The following is a 16415-nucleotide window of genomic DNA, read 5'->3' as shown; positions in this document are numbered from 1 at the left end:
AAATGAGTTATTTTAAGCTAAAGCATGATGTTTTCATGACATTAACCACGTTTTTTGTGCTTAAAACTAACCACAGCATTGCCACAACATAAAATTAAAATGCATAGTAACAAAGTTTCAACATAGTATCTAGATATGAAAGGTACAAATGTAACATGTCTATGGTTCGCAGAAAAATACAATACCAACTTTTATTCTTGTGATTGAGTTGCTCTCCCAGATAATGTAACAAACATAGAGGTTTATGTCCTGGTCACAAGTTAAGATTTATTTTAACTTCATCTCTCAGAAATACATTTAGATTTTGTCGGCCACTGTTTTTTATTAATTTCAGCATCATGAAATTAACTAGGACTTGGACAGCATTGAAACATAAAAATATGTTTCAAGCAAGTGTAAGCAAGTTAATTTTCATACTGCACTGAAATGAATAGAATCAGGAAATACTCTTTGGTAACACATGATTTTCTTCCTGCATGTCATTTTTCTGGTCTTGGTTGTTTGTCAGTTTGATCTGGTCTTTGTTTGAAACAGTTGTTGATAAATCTTGAAAATGTTCAAAGAAAAGAATGTTGCACGTGGTCTCAGCAAACACAAACTTATCATTTAAACACATTCACATAAGCACAAACACAAACACACTTATCCACACTATCAGGTTTAAAGTGACCTCTGGCCCTGGAGGTTAAGTTCAAAGGTCAGCTGGATCAGCAGTGATGGTCCCAGAGGAGGAGAGGAGGAGTCGGGTTCAGCTCGACCTTCAGCCAGTGACCTCCTCCTCTGGGCGTGGCAGAAAGAGGAAGAGACAGAGTAGAAAAGAATAAGAGAGGGATGGAGAAGAAGATGTAAATGAGAGCACAGAAGAAAGAGATGGATGAAGAAGGACAGAGAAGGTGAAGAGATGAACAGAATACAGAGAAGAAACATGGAGGGAGGGAAGGAAGGGTAGAGAAAGGGTAGAGGAGGAGACACAGAGGGGAAAGATGTAAATTGATCCGGGACGCCATCGTGTCTGAGTCAGAAAACTGAGAGGAAGGCAACTCCTGTAGACGAGGAGTCATTATAGCGTCAACATTATTTATAATCAAGAAAATGAATAAATCTGCCATCAGCATCTTCCACTAATATATTTGTGTGTGTGTGTGTGTGTGTGTGTGTGTGTGTGAGAGTCTACAGCCTTTTAAACTTCTGCCCTTGATTAAGTGTTTTCTCTCTGCTCTCCTTTTCTTGCTTTCGTGCGGACAAACAGATAAAGTGCATAAAAGTAAGTGACTCTCCTTGTTATGTGTGATGGCCGCTTATGTCAGCGACACTTCACCGCCACAAATCTAGATGATGGAGGCCGTCAGTCCAGTCTGCTTTATTGTCACTGCTTGTTTCAGCCGCTGACTGTTAGTCCTCCATCATCCGTCCCTGCAGCCCTGTAGCCACGCAGAGCAGACGTTGAAGACCTGTTCACCGACACTTGTCTTCGTCTTCTGTGTCAGATGAGCAACTTTTGGAGAAAATAGTTGAGACATTTCAAAGTTTGGACACAGTAGAACATTTCTCTGTCTACACTGCAAGGACAGGTAGACCCTGCAGTTAAAAATAAGTCACTGCTGTCAAAAAGAAATGAAATTTCTCCAAAATGTCTCCAGAATTGAAAAGGGTCTTATTTTAGTGTGGTCCTCGAGCATTTTCTGAGCTTTTCCATGTAGAATTTAATGATTTTTTTTACCCGCATTTTTTTTTACCTGATCCTTGGCATGTAATCCTTAGACATCTGAGTTTTATATTTTGCAGAAAATTAGTAAAGAAGATTGATGCCTCTGTAATGTCAGATATAGCTACCTGTGACAGGTGACAAAATCCACCTTGCAGCATCTCTAAAGAAACATTTTTAACTCCTTTGTTTAATCCATGCAAAAACCGAAGAGCAAAAAAAAGTTCTGTTTCTTACTGCATGAACAGACAGAAAAAAACCTGAGTCACAGTGCTCGTTGTGGTTTTCAACAGTTTTCTGACTTTTTCACCAGGCTTTCATGTGTTCACGTCCCTCAGTCGGGCACTTAGAGCAGGATGTGGTTGCATTAGTCCATTACATGCTGTTTATTTGTTTTGTGGGTTTGACTGTAATCATAAAATATGAGCTAGAAATTAAAGATTTGAAATTAATTATTTAGGTCTGCTGACAGTCTTGTAGAAACCCAGCAAATTTCAAAGATGGAGAAATCTAGCAATGACAAACCAGATGTTTATCTAGCACGACAGTCTCAGCTCAGTGAAATATACAGTGGAGTTGAAGTCATGCTGCTAATCGATTCTTGGCATATTACCTCATGCATTGGTGCGCAAATCCAGATGGAGGGCAGGCAACTGGAGGCAAAGACTACCAACACTGCAAAAATACAAATGGATTTGCATCTATGGCTGTTCCAATCGATCACATTGGGAAAAAACAAAAGTCAATTTAAGTCCATCAAACAGTGGGATGTATAGGGGAGAGGAAAATCCTCCATCTGCAGTCTGGAGAGGCGGAGCCAACGACCATCAAATATTAGTGTTTGAGCGTTGTGTTAAACACATCTCAAGTTGGATGCAATGAGACTACTTCTCCATGTTTTTAGCCATGACCCAGAATTTTAACAGCCTTTCACCAGACCTCTGGGAAAAGTTAACAAGTTGAGTGGAAAATAGTAGCCAAAGTTAGCCAATGTTTGCCAGTAACGTTAGCCTGACAGCGGTGCCTCCACTGTGCAAAATCAAGAGACACTATTACTATTATTATTACGCAGATGACTCACCATCCAAAAACAAGACAGCAGTCATTTCAGACGTGGACCCAACTGCACAAAAAATAGTTACAGTCCACTAGACTCATGTATGCTTTCATCAGCTCGTCATGTAGTAGGTTTGAAGAACGAGTTAATTTGCAATAACAATTGTGTTCACATTGGACGAACTGGTCAAGTTTTAAATAAACTCTATAGATATACTGGATATATTGTGGTTAGTATTAGCTGAAGTAAATGGAGGAAATTAGCGAAAATTATGGATAAACATTTGACCTAATTGCTACAAGCAATGGAAAAGTGATTGAAATAAATGCTAAAGCTAATAGATAAACAGTTTAAATGGTTTGCATAAAAGTAATGGACAAACTGTTGAAACAGCTGCTAAAAGTAACAACACTCAAAGGTTTAAATAGTTAACGTTAGTAACACGTAATGCTAAATAGTCAAAATAGTTGATTGAATGAATGGATAAATGATTTAAATGGTAAGCTAAAAGTAAACAGTTGAAAACGTCAAAAGTAATGGATAAATGATTGAAACTTTAAGCCTCTACACTCCGAGTGTCAGCGGTACGAATGCAGACTATTAATACTGGTAAATAAAATATGGATCCGGTTTCAATTCAGTTAAAGACATTGGGAACATGTGGTGCTGATGAAGGAGCTCATGTGACAGGGCTGTGGGGTGAACTGTAGGCTACCGTTAGTGTACATCACTGACAACCTGTCCCCGTAATAAAGGAGAATATTTGTACACCTGTATTTTCTCGCCTGTGCTCAGTGGTAATTACTGCACCATCAGTTGTGCGTCCCAAAATATTTCATTACTATATATGTGTGTGTGTGTGCGTGTGTGTGTGTGTGTGTGTGTGTGTTCAGTGTTACAGCCTCCGCTCCTGACAAAGATGCCGACATCGTACACAGCCTTTTCTCTTGAGGACATCTATCTGCCATGTGAGGCCTCTGGTAACCCGACACCCACGTACGTGCAACAACTAGACCTGTGTGTCATTTACTCAGCGTGTGTGTATGTGTGTGTCTGTGTGTGTATTTGCAGTATGCAACAGAGTGGACAAATATAATGGACAAACAAGACATATGTATGTGTCTGGGTGTTTGTCCACTTCCTCCCTCTGGCCTTTCTGTTGGCATGGCGATAAATGTTCCTCTAATAAAATCACAGCAATAACAAAATCATCTCTCTCACTTTCCATTTCTCTTTGTCTTTTCCTTCCCACCCACCCACTCCTCCCTGCCTGCTCTGTCTTACCTCACTCCTGTTCTTCTCTTTCTCAAATTCACATTTCGATTTTGTTTTCTTAGAGATATTTTATATGTGTGTTACTGTTGACAAATCCCAGGAAAAGTCCTGTGCCCATTGGTTACTGCACAAATACATAGCTTTATTTTTTAAAGGCTCAGTGAAAGAATGTAATTTACATTTGTAGGTTATCTACTAACAAGTACAAGTAGTAACAACCAAATTCTCCTCTGTGCCACTGAGCTCCATTCCTGCTCTGGTACCCCTCTGGTTCTTAAACTGGTTCCTGAAGCAGGACGCTTTTCCACAGAGCAGAACCATTGTAACCTTGGGCTCTAGTTTCCCGGCGCGGCGCAGCGCGGTGCAGGGTGGCGAACCCCGTGCAGAGCTAGTTTTGAGCAGCGCAACCCGAGGCGTGCTCAGTTTGGTAGTTTGGCAGACCGAGGTGCGCTGAGATGGGTGTGGCGGCGCAGCAGGGGGAGGTGTCGACAGATCCAGCTTGGCACAGTGACAGTTTCGTGCCAAAAGGCTTCGCCAAAGGTGCACTTAAAGCTCGTCAGCTGAAACCAGGTCTACTGTCAGCACAGGGGGAGCGCAGCCGGTGTAAGCCGAAGTTTGGCTGACCGGCGGACAGTGCGCACACGTCACCAAAACCTCACAGGCAGGTTTCCAGAATATCAGGCACATTAACGATGCAATAAATACCCAAAAACCACTATTCAATGCAACTATCTGCAATCAGCACATAAATGTATCTCTATATCGACTGTCCCGTCACATCTGATGTCAGATCAAAGGGGATTGGCACCGTTTGGCACCGTTTGGCACGTTTGGCACGCGTAATGGAAACCCAAACTGATTTGATTAACACAGCTGCAAACTAATGAGTTCACATCCCTCTCAGCCAACCACAAACAGCCACAGCATCAGATAGGGAGTATATATTCAGCATCTGTCATCTTCGAAAAGTCAAAAGAAAAGAAACAGAGTGAGACTGCGAGAGAGAAAGAGAGAGAGCGCGCGCACACGAGAGAAACGCAACATTGATTTACAATTGTGGTGACCTCCTCCCAGGCTACCTTTGCATCATCAGCCCGTGGAGGTCTGCTCGCAGTTCCGTATATTCAGACACTGCGAGCTTGGACCTCCTGGACCAAAACATCAGTTTCCTCCTGGGAGAAGTTTGGCTGTCTGATGCTGCTGCTCTCTTCTGCCATGGCGAACTGAGTAAACTCTCATTACGCCTTCGCGCGGCGCATTTAAGGGCGAGGAGAGGGGCTCATCTGATGTGATGTGTGTAAAACCCACTCCATGCCTTCTCTCCTCCCTCTTTCCAACTTGCGCAGGTAGGAGGGACGGAGGTGGGAAAGAGGAGTAGCTGCGCCAGCGCGCATGGTGTGCCAAACTTGCAAAATCCACCTGGCCACACCCAGTAGGTGAAGCGCAGGTGCGCTGCGCCTCCGCCTCGCCCGGTCTGCGAAACTAGAGCCCCATGTGTCATTAAAGGAGGGCGTTAACTCTGGGTTAAAAGAGATATCACATCTCTCTGTTCGGTCACCTCCAGCGGAAAATTAAAGAGCTATCGGGACATATCAAAGACATTTGGACTAGAAAAGCAGGATTTCTACAGATACCTGAATGTAAAGTCCAGTTCAGACCAAAGATTTGTGAACTGGCCGGTCTGAGCTCGACTCAAGCCGGCTGATGGTGTCACCTGACACTCAGCTGGTCAAATGGCCGGCGGCTGGTTATAAAGCACGTCACCTGTTTCAACAGCCAATCAGCTTGTAGTGAAGTCTGCTGGTCAAGTCGAAATGACCACAGGCGGTGTGTTGGCTTGCTGCAGCAGGTGCTCCGTCCCCACCGAGCCCTCTGTTTCTGTCCTCATGGTGTGCCGGTGCTGCTGCTGGCTGTATGCGCTTACTGTAGGCCTACAGTATGTCTGTGGGAGGTTGTCTTTAAGGAATTAGCAAGCACTATAAAACAAAGCTTCTTTAAATCTTGGGGGTGGGAAAGAAACCACCAAATGATACTGTTTTTAAAAATTAAACTATATATATATTTTATAAAGATTTACGTCATCAATAGAAACAGTGGGCTGAGAGCCAAGAGCCACAGAGAGAGTAGAGTTGGAACACATGGGGTTTGTTGATGCTAAAATAAATTGAGAATAATATCCACCTGATCTTATGTTACCACCACTATGGTGGTGTGTCTGTCTCCTTGTATGTTTAATCACTTTGACTTCCTGTTGACGTGATGAAAAGCTTTCTTCTCTCCTCTGTAGTTTCCGCTGGATGAAGGATGGCAAGTTGTTCGGGTCGGAGCATAATGAGTCCGGGACGTTGTACGCCGAAGAGGAGGAGCCCCTGGAGTTGTACGAAGGCAAATACCGCTGCTTTGCCTCCAACACCCTGGGGACCGCCATGACACAAACCATACAGGTCATCGTAGAAGGTGAGTCATACACACACACACACACACACTCGCACATACTGTGTTTACAGAGAACAAGCCGCACGCAGGGTGCTGTACGTCCAACAGGATCTTCACATGTGCTGATTCACACAGTCGATGTCAAGTGAATGAAATGTTATCAAGGATGTACAGTACGACACAAATCCCTCCTCCCATGCACACACACACACACACACACACACACACACACGCACACACTTCAGTGACTCAGTGAGGTTTACTGGGGCCACCTGTTCTGCTCTCTCATCTCTTGTTACCGTAGCAACCATTTCCCGGAGACAGAGCTGCAGCGTCACTCGGCCGGGAGGGTGCATGAGGGTTGCCAGGCACAAGGCGGTGTTGGGAAGTCAGAGTGTCACCTGACTGAGTTCAGCCTCTGATAAACACACTCTGGTTATGGCAGACGATAACAGGAAGGGACAGCAGCAGTGTGTCAGCAAACAAATATCAATGTTCAAACCTCTGTCAATATGGTGATGCTACACATCGTTAGCTTGGCTGGATTCTTTTCACACAATTCAGTTGTTGGGTTCATGTTACAGAAACCACACACACCAGTATAATTCATTTAGATTTACTGGCAAACTCTTGTGTTTGACTAAATGGCAGCCGGCTGGTAGCAAACGATCTCATTATAACAGTTAAACAGGAAGCTGAAACATGTTTCTGAAAACATTTTAGATGAGAAATAGGCAGTGCAGTAACATAATCTTGATTTATATTTGATCAGTACTGCCCAGTTTTACAGTTTGATTGGATTTTGATCCGAGTTTGAGAGAGACAGAGAGAGGGGTGGGTCTGCCTCTTCATCTGACACCACTCATGTCTGTGGTGGTGGGCATTTTTCTAGCAATAGCCTGGGAGAGCCAGCTGGAAGGGGAGCAGGGAGATCTACGCCCTGGTTAGATGGAGGGCACACTACCCACATTATTATGATACAAAGCTGGTGGATAAGTGCCCCTTTAACCCATTTTGAAGCAAAAACGCTAAAATGACATACCCAAATTAAAATGACTGTAGCTTCTGAACCGCTCTGACTACATGCATGCATGAGGTCTTGCCAGAAAGAAAAAAAAGAAACTCCCTGAAGTTTCTTGTGAAAGTGTCAGAAACACTCTAGGTGATACAGAGTCAGAGTAATGGGCCTCTGAAGTCAGTAAAAAACTGAAGATTTTGCCTAAAATAAAATAAAAAATGTATTTCAGGATGAATAACTGTCTGTGGCTTCATCTGAGCAGGTAAATGACACTGTGGGGCTGTAGGCACACTATCAATGAACACTTGTTTCAAATTTGAAGAAGACTGCTCAAAGTATGACCATTCTACAGTGTTTTTACCATGAAAAGATCCAGGCGGAGCTCCAAATGACAAGTCAGTCACTCTGCTTCAAAACAGCACTATCAGTGATCAAACAACACTCAGCCAGCTTCAAACATTGTACCTTATTGAAATCAGGTGTGATTATGATAGCTGATGTTGTTTATGACACAGAAACACCATAAAATATCACCAGATAAAGCCATATGAAACGTGAAAGTTATGATCCCACTTTCTAGACGGTATATCTCAGCCAAAAATAGTGGTAGGAGTGAGACTCTTACCTTTTATAAACCAGCTAAGTCCCCGCTAACAGCTCCACATAAGATCACGAGTAATCCTTTAACTTTTCCCGTTGAAAAACGGCATGACATGACTTGTCACCACTCATCGCAATTTTGGACTTTGTGTGTTTAGGCTGCTCTGGTGCGAAACACATAATAAATAAAAGAAAAACAATGTTATTTTTGAAAAGTCGAGAGCTTCCTGAATCCGGCAATACCAAACATCACATGGTTTGATGACGTAGTGCGCCTGGGAGATACCATTTAACAGAGGAGGAGGGGAGCGAGGATGTCTGCGTCCTGGCGGAGTTAGAGAGGTTAAGTCCAAATGTGTCCATTTCTTGATCATTTATATTCCTATAAATATCCCCACCCTAACCCCCATGGGGGGAAGCCAAACTTATTCGTCTGCCCACACTGCGATGACACAGAGCTGGTTGGAAATCATCAAAGTGCTCGTTCAGGCTCAGTTACAGGATGTGAAGTGGCACAGGGCGATGAGTCACATGATGGTATCGAATAAGCTGTTTTTACTATGTGCAAAGCATCTCTCATTTCATTTCCCTACAGCTGTGAACAACCCTGCCATTGTTTGTAAGAGTTACACCCTCCTCCCCTCTGCATCATCATGCCTACCATTTCCTGTCATCAAAACTGTTACAGCAACTGCAGAGCAATAAATACAGTATATACAGTACAAAACCAATCTCTGTACAGAGGAAGGGAAAAAAACTGTAGAATAAGCTGGATGGTAACAGCCTCTGCTGGAATAAAAAACTGTGAAGCCAGGAAAAGAGCTGTGACTCACTGCAGGGTGGCTGCAGCATCCTGCTGCATCATCTACTGAACAGAGGTGTTACAGAAGAAACTGCAAATGAGCAGAGAGATAAAGGTTAGTGCTGCTGTGTTTACAGTTCAGAGGGTCATTCTGACCTCAGGGTCTTTTTAATGCGTCTGCGCTGCTGTCTGTCCGTCCATCCCATTTTTGTGAAAATATCTCAAGACCACCTAGAGGGAAATTTTTCAACTTTGAACGTAAAAGTATCGTATCGTATAGTAACATATAAATATATATAAATAAATTGTTCAAGGAGCAGCTTCTGGTGTGCGGACTTCATCTTTTATTTCATACTTAGCTTTTGGTCCAGCACCCAGCATTAAGTTCTTTGGGATGTGCGTGCTACCTTTACCTGTTAAATTTTTCAACTTTGGCACAAACGTCCACTTGGAGTCACCGCTGAACTGAAAAGAATTTGGTGGTCAAAGGTCACTGTGTCTTTACAAAACATGTTTTTGGCCATAAATCAAGAATTCTTACGCTGATTACAACAAAATTTCACACAAATGTCAAACAGGATATGACCATGAAGTGATGACATTTTATATCAGGACAGTCAAAGGTCAGCTTCACTGTGACATCATAATGTTCTGTAAACAACAGAAAAATAGTCCGAACACTGCGGCTCCCTGAAGTGCAATTTACTAGCAGTAAGGTATTTACAAAGGGCCCCAGTGCACGCTATTATGTCGTGGCCCTAGGGCACACTAGTTACTTGTCATGTGCCTAAACTAGCTACCGTATTATCTTATTGTCACATGATCACATAGAGACTTGGTAATGACAAAAATACCAACAGAAATAAGGCATTATTTATTTAACTGTATAATTTGTCATAGTTCATTATAGTTCATGCAGAGTAGGCATATAACATGTTTTGTTATAGATTCCTACTGGCTAGTTTTCTGCTCAGTATATAGTTGGAGGGCCCACTCCCTCTATGGGCCCCCTCACCCCATAGGCCCCAGTGCAACCGCCCTGCCTCCACTGTCTGTACTGTATTTACACCCCTGTCCACAAGTGATGTTTCTAGTGAGATGCTCTTCTTCAGACTCAGCTACCAAAGACGCCATCTTTAAATACATATTTGCGGGTCACATGGGTGTCACATGATGATGCAGGTGAAGTCTGAGGTGTCTCAAGAAAAATAAGTGCAATTTCAACAGATCTGTGTGTTTTACAGACGTGAATGTGAACTGTGAGAGCAACTTGTTGGGTTTGCGGAACTCCAGATTTCTACTGAATCAGCAGGAGTGGGACAGTGTAAAATGTCATCATGTTTCATGTTTCATGTCATGAAAATCAATTCAATGTGACAGATGTCTCGATGAGGCTGATAATTTACGTTGAAGTACAACATGAAGTTCTTAACTAACAATCTGCTGCTTTGTGTTTCAGCTCAACCAGTTATGGCCAAACAACAGAAAATACATTTGAGAGCCTTCGAGGGCGAGAGCATGGTCCTGACCTGCCGCCCTCCGCAGAGCTCAGATCCTCCGCTCATCCACTGGATGGACAAGAGTGAGTCTGTCTTTCATTTTGTGTCTTCTGTCCAGTTAATTAGCTGACAGTCTGTGCGACAAACAGACCAACAGAGACTGTGTCTCTGGTAGTGGTCCAGTCTGTCTGTCTGCCTCTGTAAGTCTCTGAAATCTGAGCAGCTTTGTAGGATTTTGTTTGCATCTCTGGCTCCAGCTGAGGCCCCTGTTGGAGGGATTTGCATGGCTATGCTGCATTGCAGACCGTTTCCACTCAAACTAATGAATGCAGTACTGTCAGCTGATGTTTGTGGGCTCTTTATATTTCTCATTTTTCTTCCTTTTCTTGACCTCCCTTCTCTCTCCGCCTGTGTGATGAAGTAGTGCCTTTTAAGTTGTCCGTCTAGTGTAAGTCAATACTGCAGCACACTAAAGAGCCTTCCTGTTTTCAACTGAAACAGCCTTCACGGTTTCTTTCCCCCTCCTTCCTGCACTTTGTTTTAACCGTCCCGGCTCTGTCGTCTTGTTTTCCTCAGAGATGGTGCACATCAAGCAGAGTGAGAGAGTGATGGTCGGCCAGGATGGGAACTTGTACTTTTCTGATCTTCTAAAGAGCGACACCAGAGACGACTACACCTGCAACGCCCAGTATACAGCAGCCAGGACCGTCCTCCCTGACACTCCCATCAGGCTCACTGTCATGCCCAGTGAGTACACACACACACACACACACACACATTGCAAACCCATAAACAAACAGATAAAGGAAATACTGAAAGTAAGCAAACCCCAACATGAGGCGGATTAATGACCAAACTAATCACGTTGTGAAACCAGTTACATTCATACAGTCTTTTGTCAAAATAATCTTACAATGTTGATAAAAAAAAAAAGTATTTACATTCCAGGGTGAAAGTCCAGGGTTTGTTGGACCTATCCACACTCCCTCTCACCTGCTCAATAGGGACCATCCAGCTTGTAATATTACCATATTGAAAGGTGTCTTTGTGCACCAGTATCTAACACAGACATCCACTGACATAACACCGGTATTTGACTGACAATGTTGGTTGGCGGCTGCTGCGTCAACAACTGCTGCCGCCAGATGCATATTATACAACCACAGAAGGTGCCTTTGTGGGTCGGTATCTAACACTCAGATCATTGACAAAGCAACGGTATTTGATGAGTTCAGAACACGCTGTGAGGCACATGTTAAAAACAGTGTGAGCAGTGTGAACATTACCAATAATTTAACTCAATAGCGCCTTTTATAAGAACCTTCCTGCCTCCTAAAGTCAGCTTTATACTTCTGCGCTGAATCTACGCTGTACCCTGCGCCGTAGCCTGACATGCACCTCTCCAGAAATTTAACTACATGTTGCAGTGACACAGACCTCCTGTTTGTCTCTGTAAGCTGAAACCATTTCCCACAGTGGAAACAAAGCTTGTATTTACTTTAATTTCACAAATAAGAAACAATAAATTGTGAAGACAATAAAGCCTCCACAAAAAATCATTTTAAGTTTTGTGTGTGATTTATCCTGGCTTCATATGAGCTGAGGAAATCTCCGCTAGTCACAAGGCTAATTTATACAATGTAAAATGCCATAGGCTTGCGCTAATAACGTTAGCATGTTGTATTTGTTTGGAAAACGTGTTTAGTGTAAGACAGTTGTTTTGTCAGTGAACCTTGTGATTTGTAATGGAGCCGAATTTTGTAACGTTACCTTTGTTACATGTTGCTGTTGTTCCTGGTTTTATATGAGAAGAGGAAAAGTCTGCTAGCTGCTAGGCTAATTTATACAATGTAAAATGCCATAGACTTGTGCTAATAATGTTAGCATGTTGTATTTGTGGGGAAAATGTGTCCAGATAAAGACAAGTGTTTGTCTGTGAATGCTGCGAGTTATAGTGAAGCTGATTTGTGTTTGACATTGTCTCTATTAAGCCATGTTTAATGTGTGTTTAATGTGTTTTAGGTGTGTCGTAAATCAACTAAACTTTATAGCACTTCACAGAAACCCCGCCGCCATCTAGTGTTTTGGAGGTGTAACTGCAGAGTGACACAAACACACCGTCACATTATAAATGCTCACAACAGCGTAGGCTCTGCAAAGAGCTGACATACAAGTATAAATTCAACTTTAATGTTGAACACCTCCAGTTTATAACAAAGGCTTTTTGTTAACAATCTCTTGAGCCTGAGATAACTCTGATGACATCATCATACAATTCCTCAATTCTGCACACTAATAGAGTACACCTGACTAAAACTAATGTAGTTTTACTGGCCCTCATTTAACAATCTAACGTTAATAAATGTGGCAGCTGAAAACAATCTTCATTAACATGTCCTGCCCCAATAAATCCTGGGTTCAGAGGCCTCGCCTCTGAATTTAGAGAGATGTAATACAGCCAATGAGGAATTTCTCTAAGCTAGAGTGTAAATGCTGACATCGCAGATCCATTTTAACCAACTGGTTCCATCTTGCAGCCTGCAAAGTTTCATCAAAGTAAGTCAGAACAACACAGTATGGAAAGAAATCTATGCATCGAAAATGTATGCATCGATGGGCTGCCCGAGGTCTGCTTCTATTTCGGGCAGCAGAGGAGACACTGACATGTGTCTGAGTCGGACACCAGTAATAATGTATTCACCTGGGCTACTAGTATTAAAATAATGACACTGTAGCAGGGTTCATTGATTTCTTTTTAATGATGTTTTAATGATAAATGATATAAACAAGCTCTGGTTTGGTTGTTTTTAAAACAAATGAAAGTGTCAGATAGAGCCGGCACTGGTGGTGTTCATCCTTCAGTCAGTCCCACAGAGACAGAAAGCTGTGATAGAGAGCACGCGTCCATGTGGCGACTTTACATTTGAAGTGATTAATATGTGGCTGCAAACACTCAGACGCCAGTCAGATTATGATCTGATAATAATTCTCCACCTCAGTCAGATTTACTGCTGCACCATAAGTCCACGCTGACTCAGACTGAGCTGAGACCTGACGTGAGATTTGATCGAAGCCTCCGCTAACGTCCACACTGATAAATGAACGTTCGCCTCCACCTCCTCTGTATGTGTGTGTGTGTGTGTGTGTGTGTGTGTAATGCAATAAAGGAACACTCTATCTAAAATCAGTGATACAGGAATTTATGAAAATATAACATCTTACAAAACTCAAGAGCAAGGATGAAAAATGACTTCCACTTACTCTGACTACATTACAGTGCAGTGTGTATTGATTTAAATGTCTCTTCTCTCTCTTCAGGTAATGATGTCAGTCAGGTCAGAGTTCCCCGCCTCTTCCGTCCCACCGGCACCCACACCACCATCATGGCCCTCAGGGAGAACAGCGTCACCCTCGAATGTATCCCCACAGGCCTGTAAGGAGCTCAGTGTGTGTTTGTCTGGGTGAAAGTGTGTGTGTGTGTCTGTCATTCCATCTTCAGCATAAACTTCTTCATTCATCAGCAGCTTTTCTTCACAGCAGTAACATGTGAGCTGTTAAAGTGATGAAGGAAATATCACTTCAGCAGTCTTCCTCTGCAGAGATGTACTGTACAGACTACAGATCGACTGATTTGTCTGTTTGGCCGACTTATTGGCTACCATAGAATGTTTAACAAACTATCATTATTGGCAGCACTTGCCTCCGATAGTGGCCAATGGCTGCGCAGCCTTCACCAGTCACATGACGACGTACATCACCAGCTGGAGCTGAAGAGGGGAGGGTTGAGAAAACATCTCCTTTCTGCTGTGTGACTGTGTCCAACATGTGTTTAAATGTTTCTGTGCTGCAGCGCTTATAACGCTAAAGCGAAAGTCCACGACTGAATGTTACCACTTCCTGTTGCAAAATTATAAAACTTTGACTTTGAGGAAAAATAAATGCTCAAAAAATAAAAATCACTCCCATCTGGATTTTTACTGTACGTTTGATGTTCAGTTCCAGATTAAAATATTTACTTTAGTTATTTATTGCTTTGACTCAGATGTTCAGTTCAGTTCAATTATGAGACTTTATTTTATCAATCAATCAATCAAACTTTATTTATATAGCACATTTTCATACAGTAAATTTTAACACAAAGTGCTTCACAGAATAAAAACACGAGACGCACCCCGGGGTGAGGTGCAAGGACCTGAGAGAACCGAGGAAACGCCATCAGTGAGGAAACACTGGAGGTAAAATATCAGTAAAAAACCCTAAAAATTAAAGTGTTAAAATAAATAGATAGAATAAGAATAAATAGAAATAGCAATAAAATATATATAAATAGAAATAAAAATAAATAAATAAATATATATAAAATACATAAATAAAAGTATATAGATAAATAGAAATAAATTGCCAAATAGATAACTTTAGAAGCATATAAGATATATGACTAAAAGTTATCAATAAGAAATAAATAAAGGATTTAAAATATATGACAATGATAAAATGTCTAAAAAAGTTCAATGAATAGATGAGAAATAAGTAAATAAATAAGAATAAGTAGATCAGTAAAAATCAACTAAAAGCCAAACTAAAAAGGCAGGTCTTGAGTTTGCCTTTAAAAATATCCACACTCTCTGCTGCCCTCAGGTCTGCTGACAGGCTGTTCCACAGACGTGGGCTGTAATAAGAAAAGGACGCCTCACCGTGGGTTTTGGTTCTAACTTCTGGAATAATTAACAGTCTACTACCAGAGGACCTGAGGGTCCCAGAGGGCTGATAGGTTAAAAGCAAATCTGATAAATAAGAAGGACCAAGACCATTAAGAACTTTAAAAACTAATAAAAGAATCTTAAAATCAGTTCTGAAGCTAACAGGAAGCCAATGCAGAGACTCTAGGATGGGAGTAATGTGTGCTCTCTTTCTGGTCCTTGTCAGAACTCAAGCGGCTGCATTTTGAACTTGTTGTAATGGTTATTTTATTTATTTATTTATTTATTTATTTTTGGAAGGAGGTTGATTTAAAAAAAACAGGTTGATATTTGATTTGCAGGTTCGTATCTTAAATGTTTAAATCTATTGATTAGATGTATAAGATGGCGGCGCGCATAGTCGCAGTGACCCTGCCTTGCTTTTACTGACTATTTATCACATATCTTAAAAACATAGGTATGATTGTGTGTGTGTGTGTGTGTGTGTGATGATGAGAATGATGTGATGAGCGAGTGTGTGTTGGTGCATGTGTTCACATTTATATGCTGCAAACTGGATTGGTCCAACACCAAGTTTGGTTGTAGAACTTACAGTGACAATGAAGGCTCTATCTGTCTGTCTGACACCAGGTGAGCGTCTAATACTGGATCTCCAAGGTCCTTCATGACACACACACACACACACACACACACACACACACACAAAGGTTTCAAACTAATCCTGTTAAATAATTTTCTCTCTCTTCTGTTTCTTTGTGTTCACTCTAATTATCCTCCTTCCCCTGGGAGTTCCGTTTCCACGGCGATAAATGGAGTCATTATAATCTTGCCTTTACGATGAAATAGGATATTACATCATTAAAAAGATCATCTGTGTTCATTCAGCTCTCATTTCCTCCATATCTGTCTGAATCGATCCATCTCCGTCCATCGCCCTTCCCTCTGTGATCAGTCCAGTCTCACAGTCACGTCTCTCTCTTTTCTCTCTTCCTCTTTTCGTGCTCCTGTCTCTGTGTGCAGACCCACTCCGGTGGTCAAATGGAAAAAGAAGGACGGTCACATGCATGAAACGAGCGGGAAACTGGAGGCCCATGACCGCTGGCTTCACTTCGAGAGCATCACCCAGAATGACGACGGGGAGTACGAGTGCACAGCCTCCAACAATGTAGGCTCCGTGTCACACGCCTTCACTCTCACTGTGGAAGGTAGGAACACACCTGCTGCTGTGTGGACAAGTCACGGCCGTGTCAGTTTTCAGGCTGTGCTTGATGGCAGAGAACAGGAAGAGGCTGCTGCGAGCTGTCGGTCCATGAGAAGCCCTCA

The 16415-nt window shown here is 42.2% G+C and overlaps 1 protein-coding gene across 3 annotated transcripts in view; it reads left to right on the top strand.

Annotated features, from left to right (window-relative positions):
* Positions 1 to 16415, top strand: part of LOC117258534 (neural cell adhesion molecule L1.1-like) — a 69397-nt gene that overhangs the window by 26353 nt on the left and 26629 nt on the right. For 2 of the 3 annotated variants that reach the window (XR_013491913.1, XM_033629537.2), the window contains exons 3-9: positions 1250 to 1264; positions 3656 to 3758; positions 6325 to 6494; positions 10353 to 10475; positions 10969 to 11139; positions 13711 to 13825; positions 16113 to 16297. Coding sequence is in view for 2 of the 3 variants with exons in the window: in XM_033629537.2 (XP_033485428.1) it covers positions 1250 to 1264; positions 3656 to 3758; positions 6325 to 6494; positions 10353 to 10475; positions 10969 to 11139; positions 13711 to 13825; positions 16113 to 16297 (882 nt within the window). In the remaining variant the exon portion in view is untranslated. The remainder of the gene's footprint in view (positions 1 to 1249; positions 1265 to 3655; positions 3759 to 6324; positions 6495 to 10352; positions 10476 to 10968; positions 11140 to 13710; positions 13826 to 16112; positions 16298 to 16415) is intronic. The other variant, XM_033629539.2, reaches the window with a different exon arrangement.

Source organism: Epinephelus lanceolatus, chromosome 8 (genome assembly GCF_041903045.1).
Source record: "Epinephelus lanceolatus isolate andai-2023 chromosome 8, ASM4190304v1, whole genome shotgun sequence".
NCBI classification, from domain to species: Eukaryota; Metazoa; Chordata; class Actinopteri; order Perciformes; family Serranidae; genus Epinephelus; species Epinephelus lanceolatus.
Note: the sequence above shows the minus strand (reverse complement) of the source record. Positions and strands in the feature narration are given on the sequence as shown.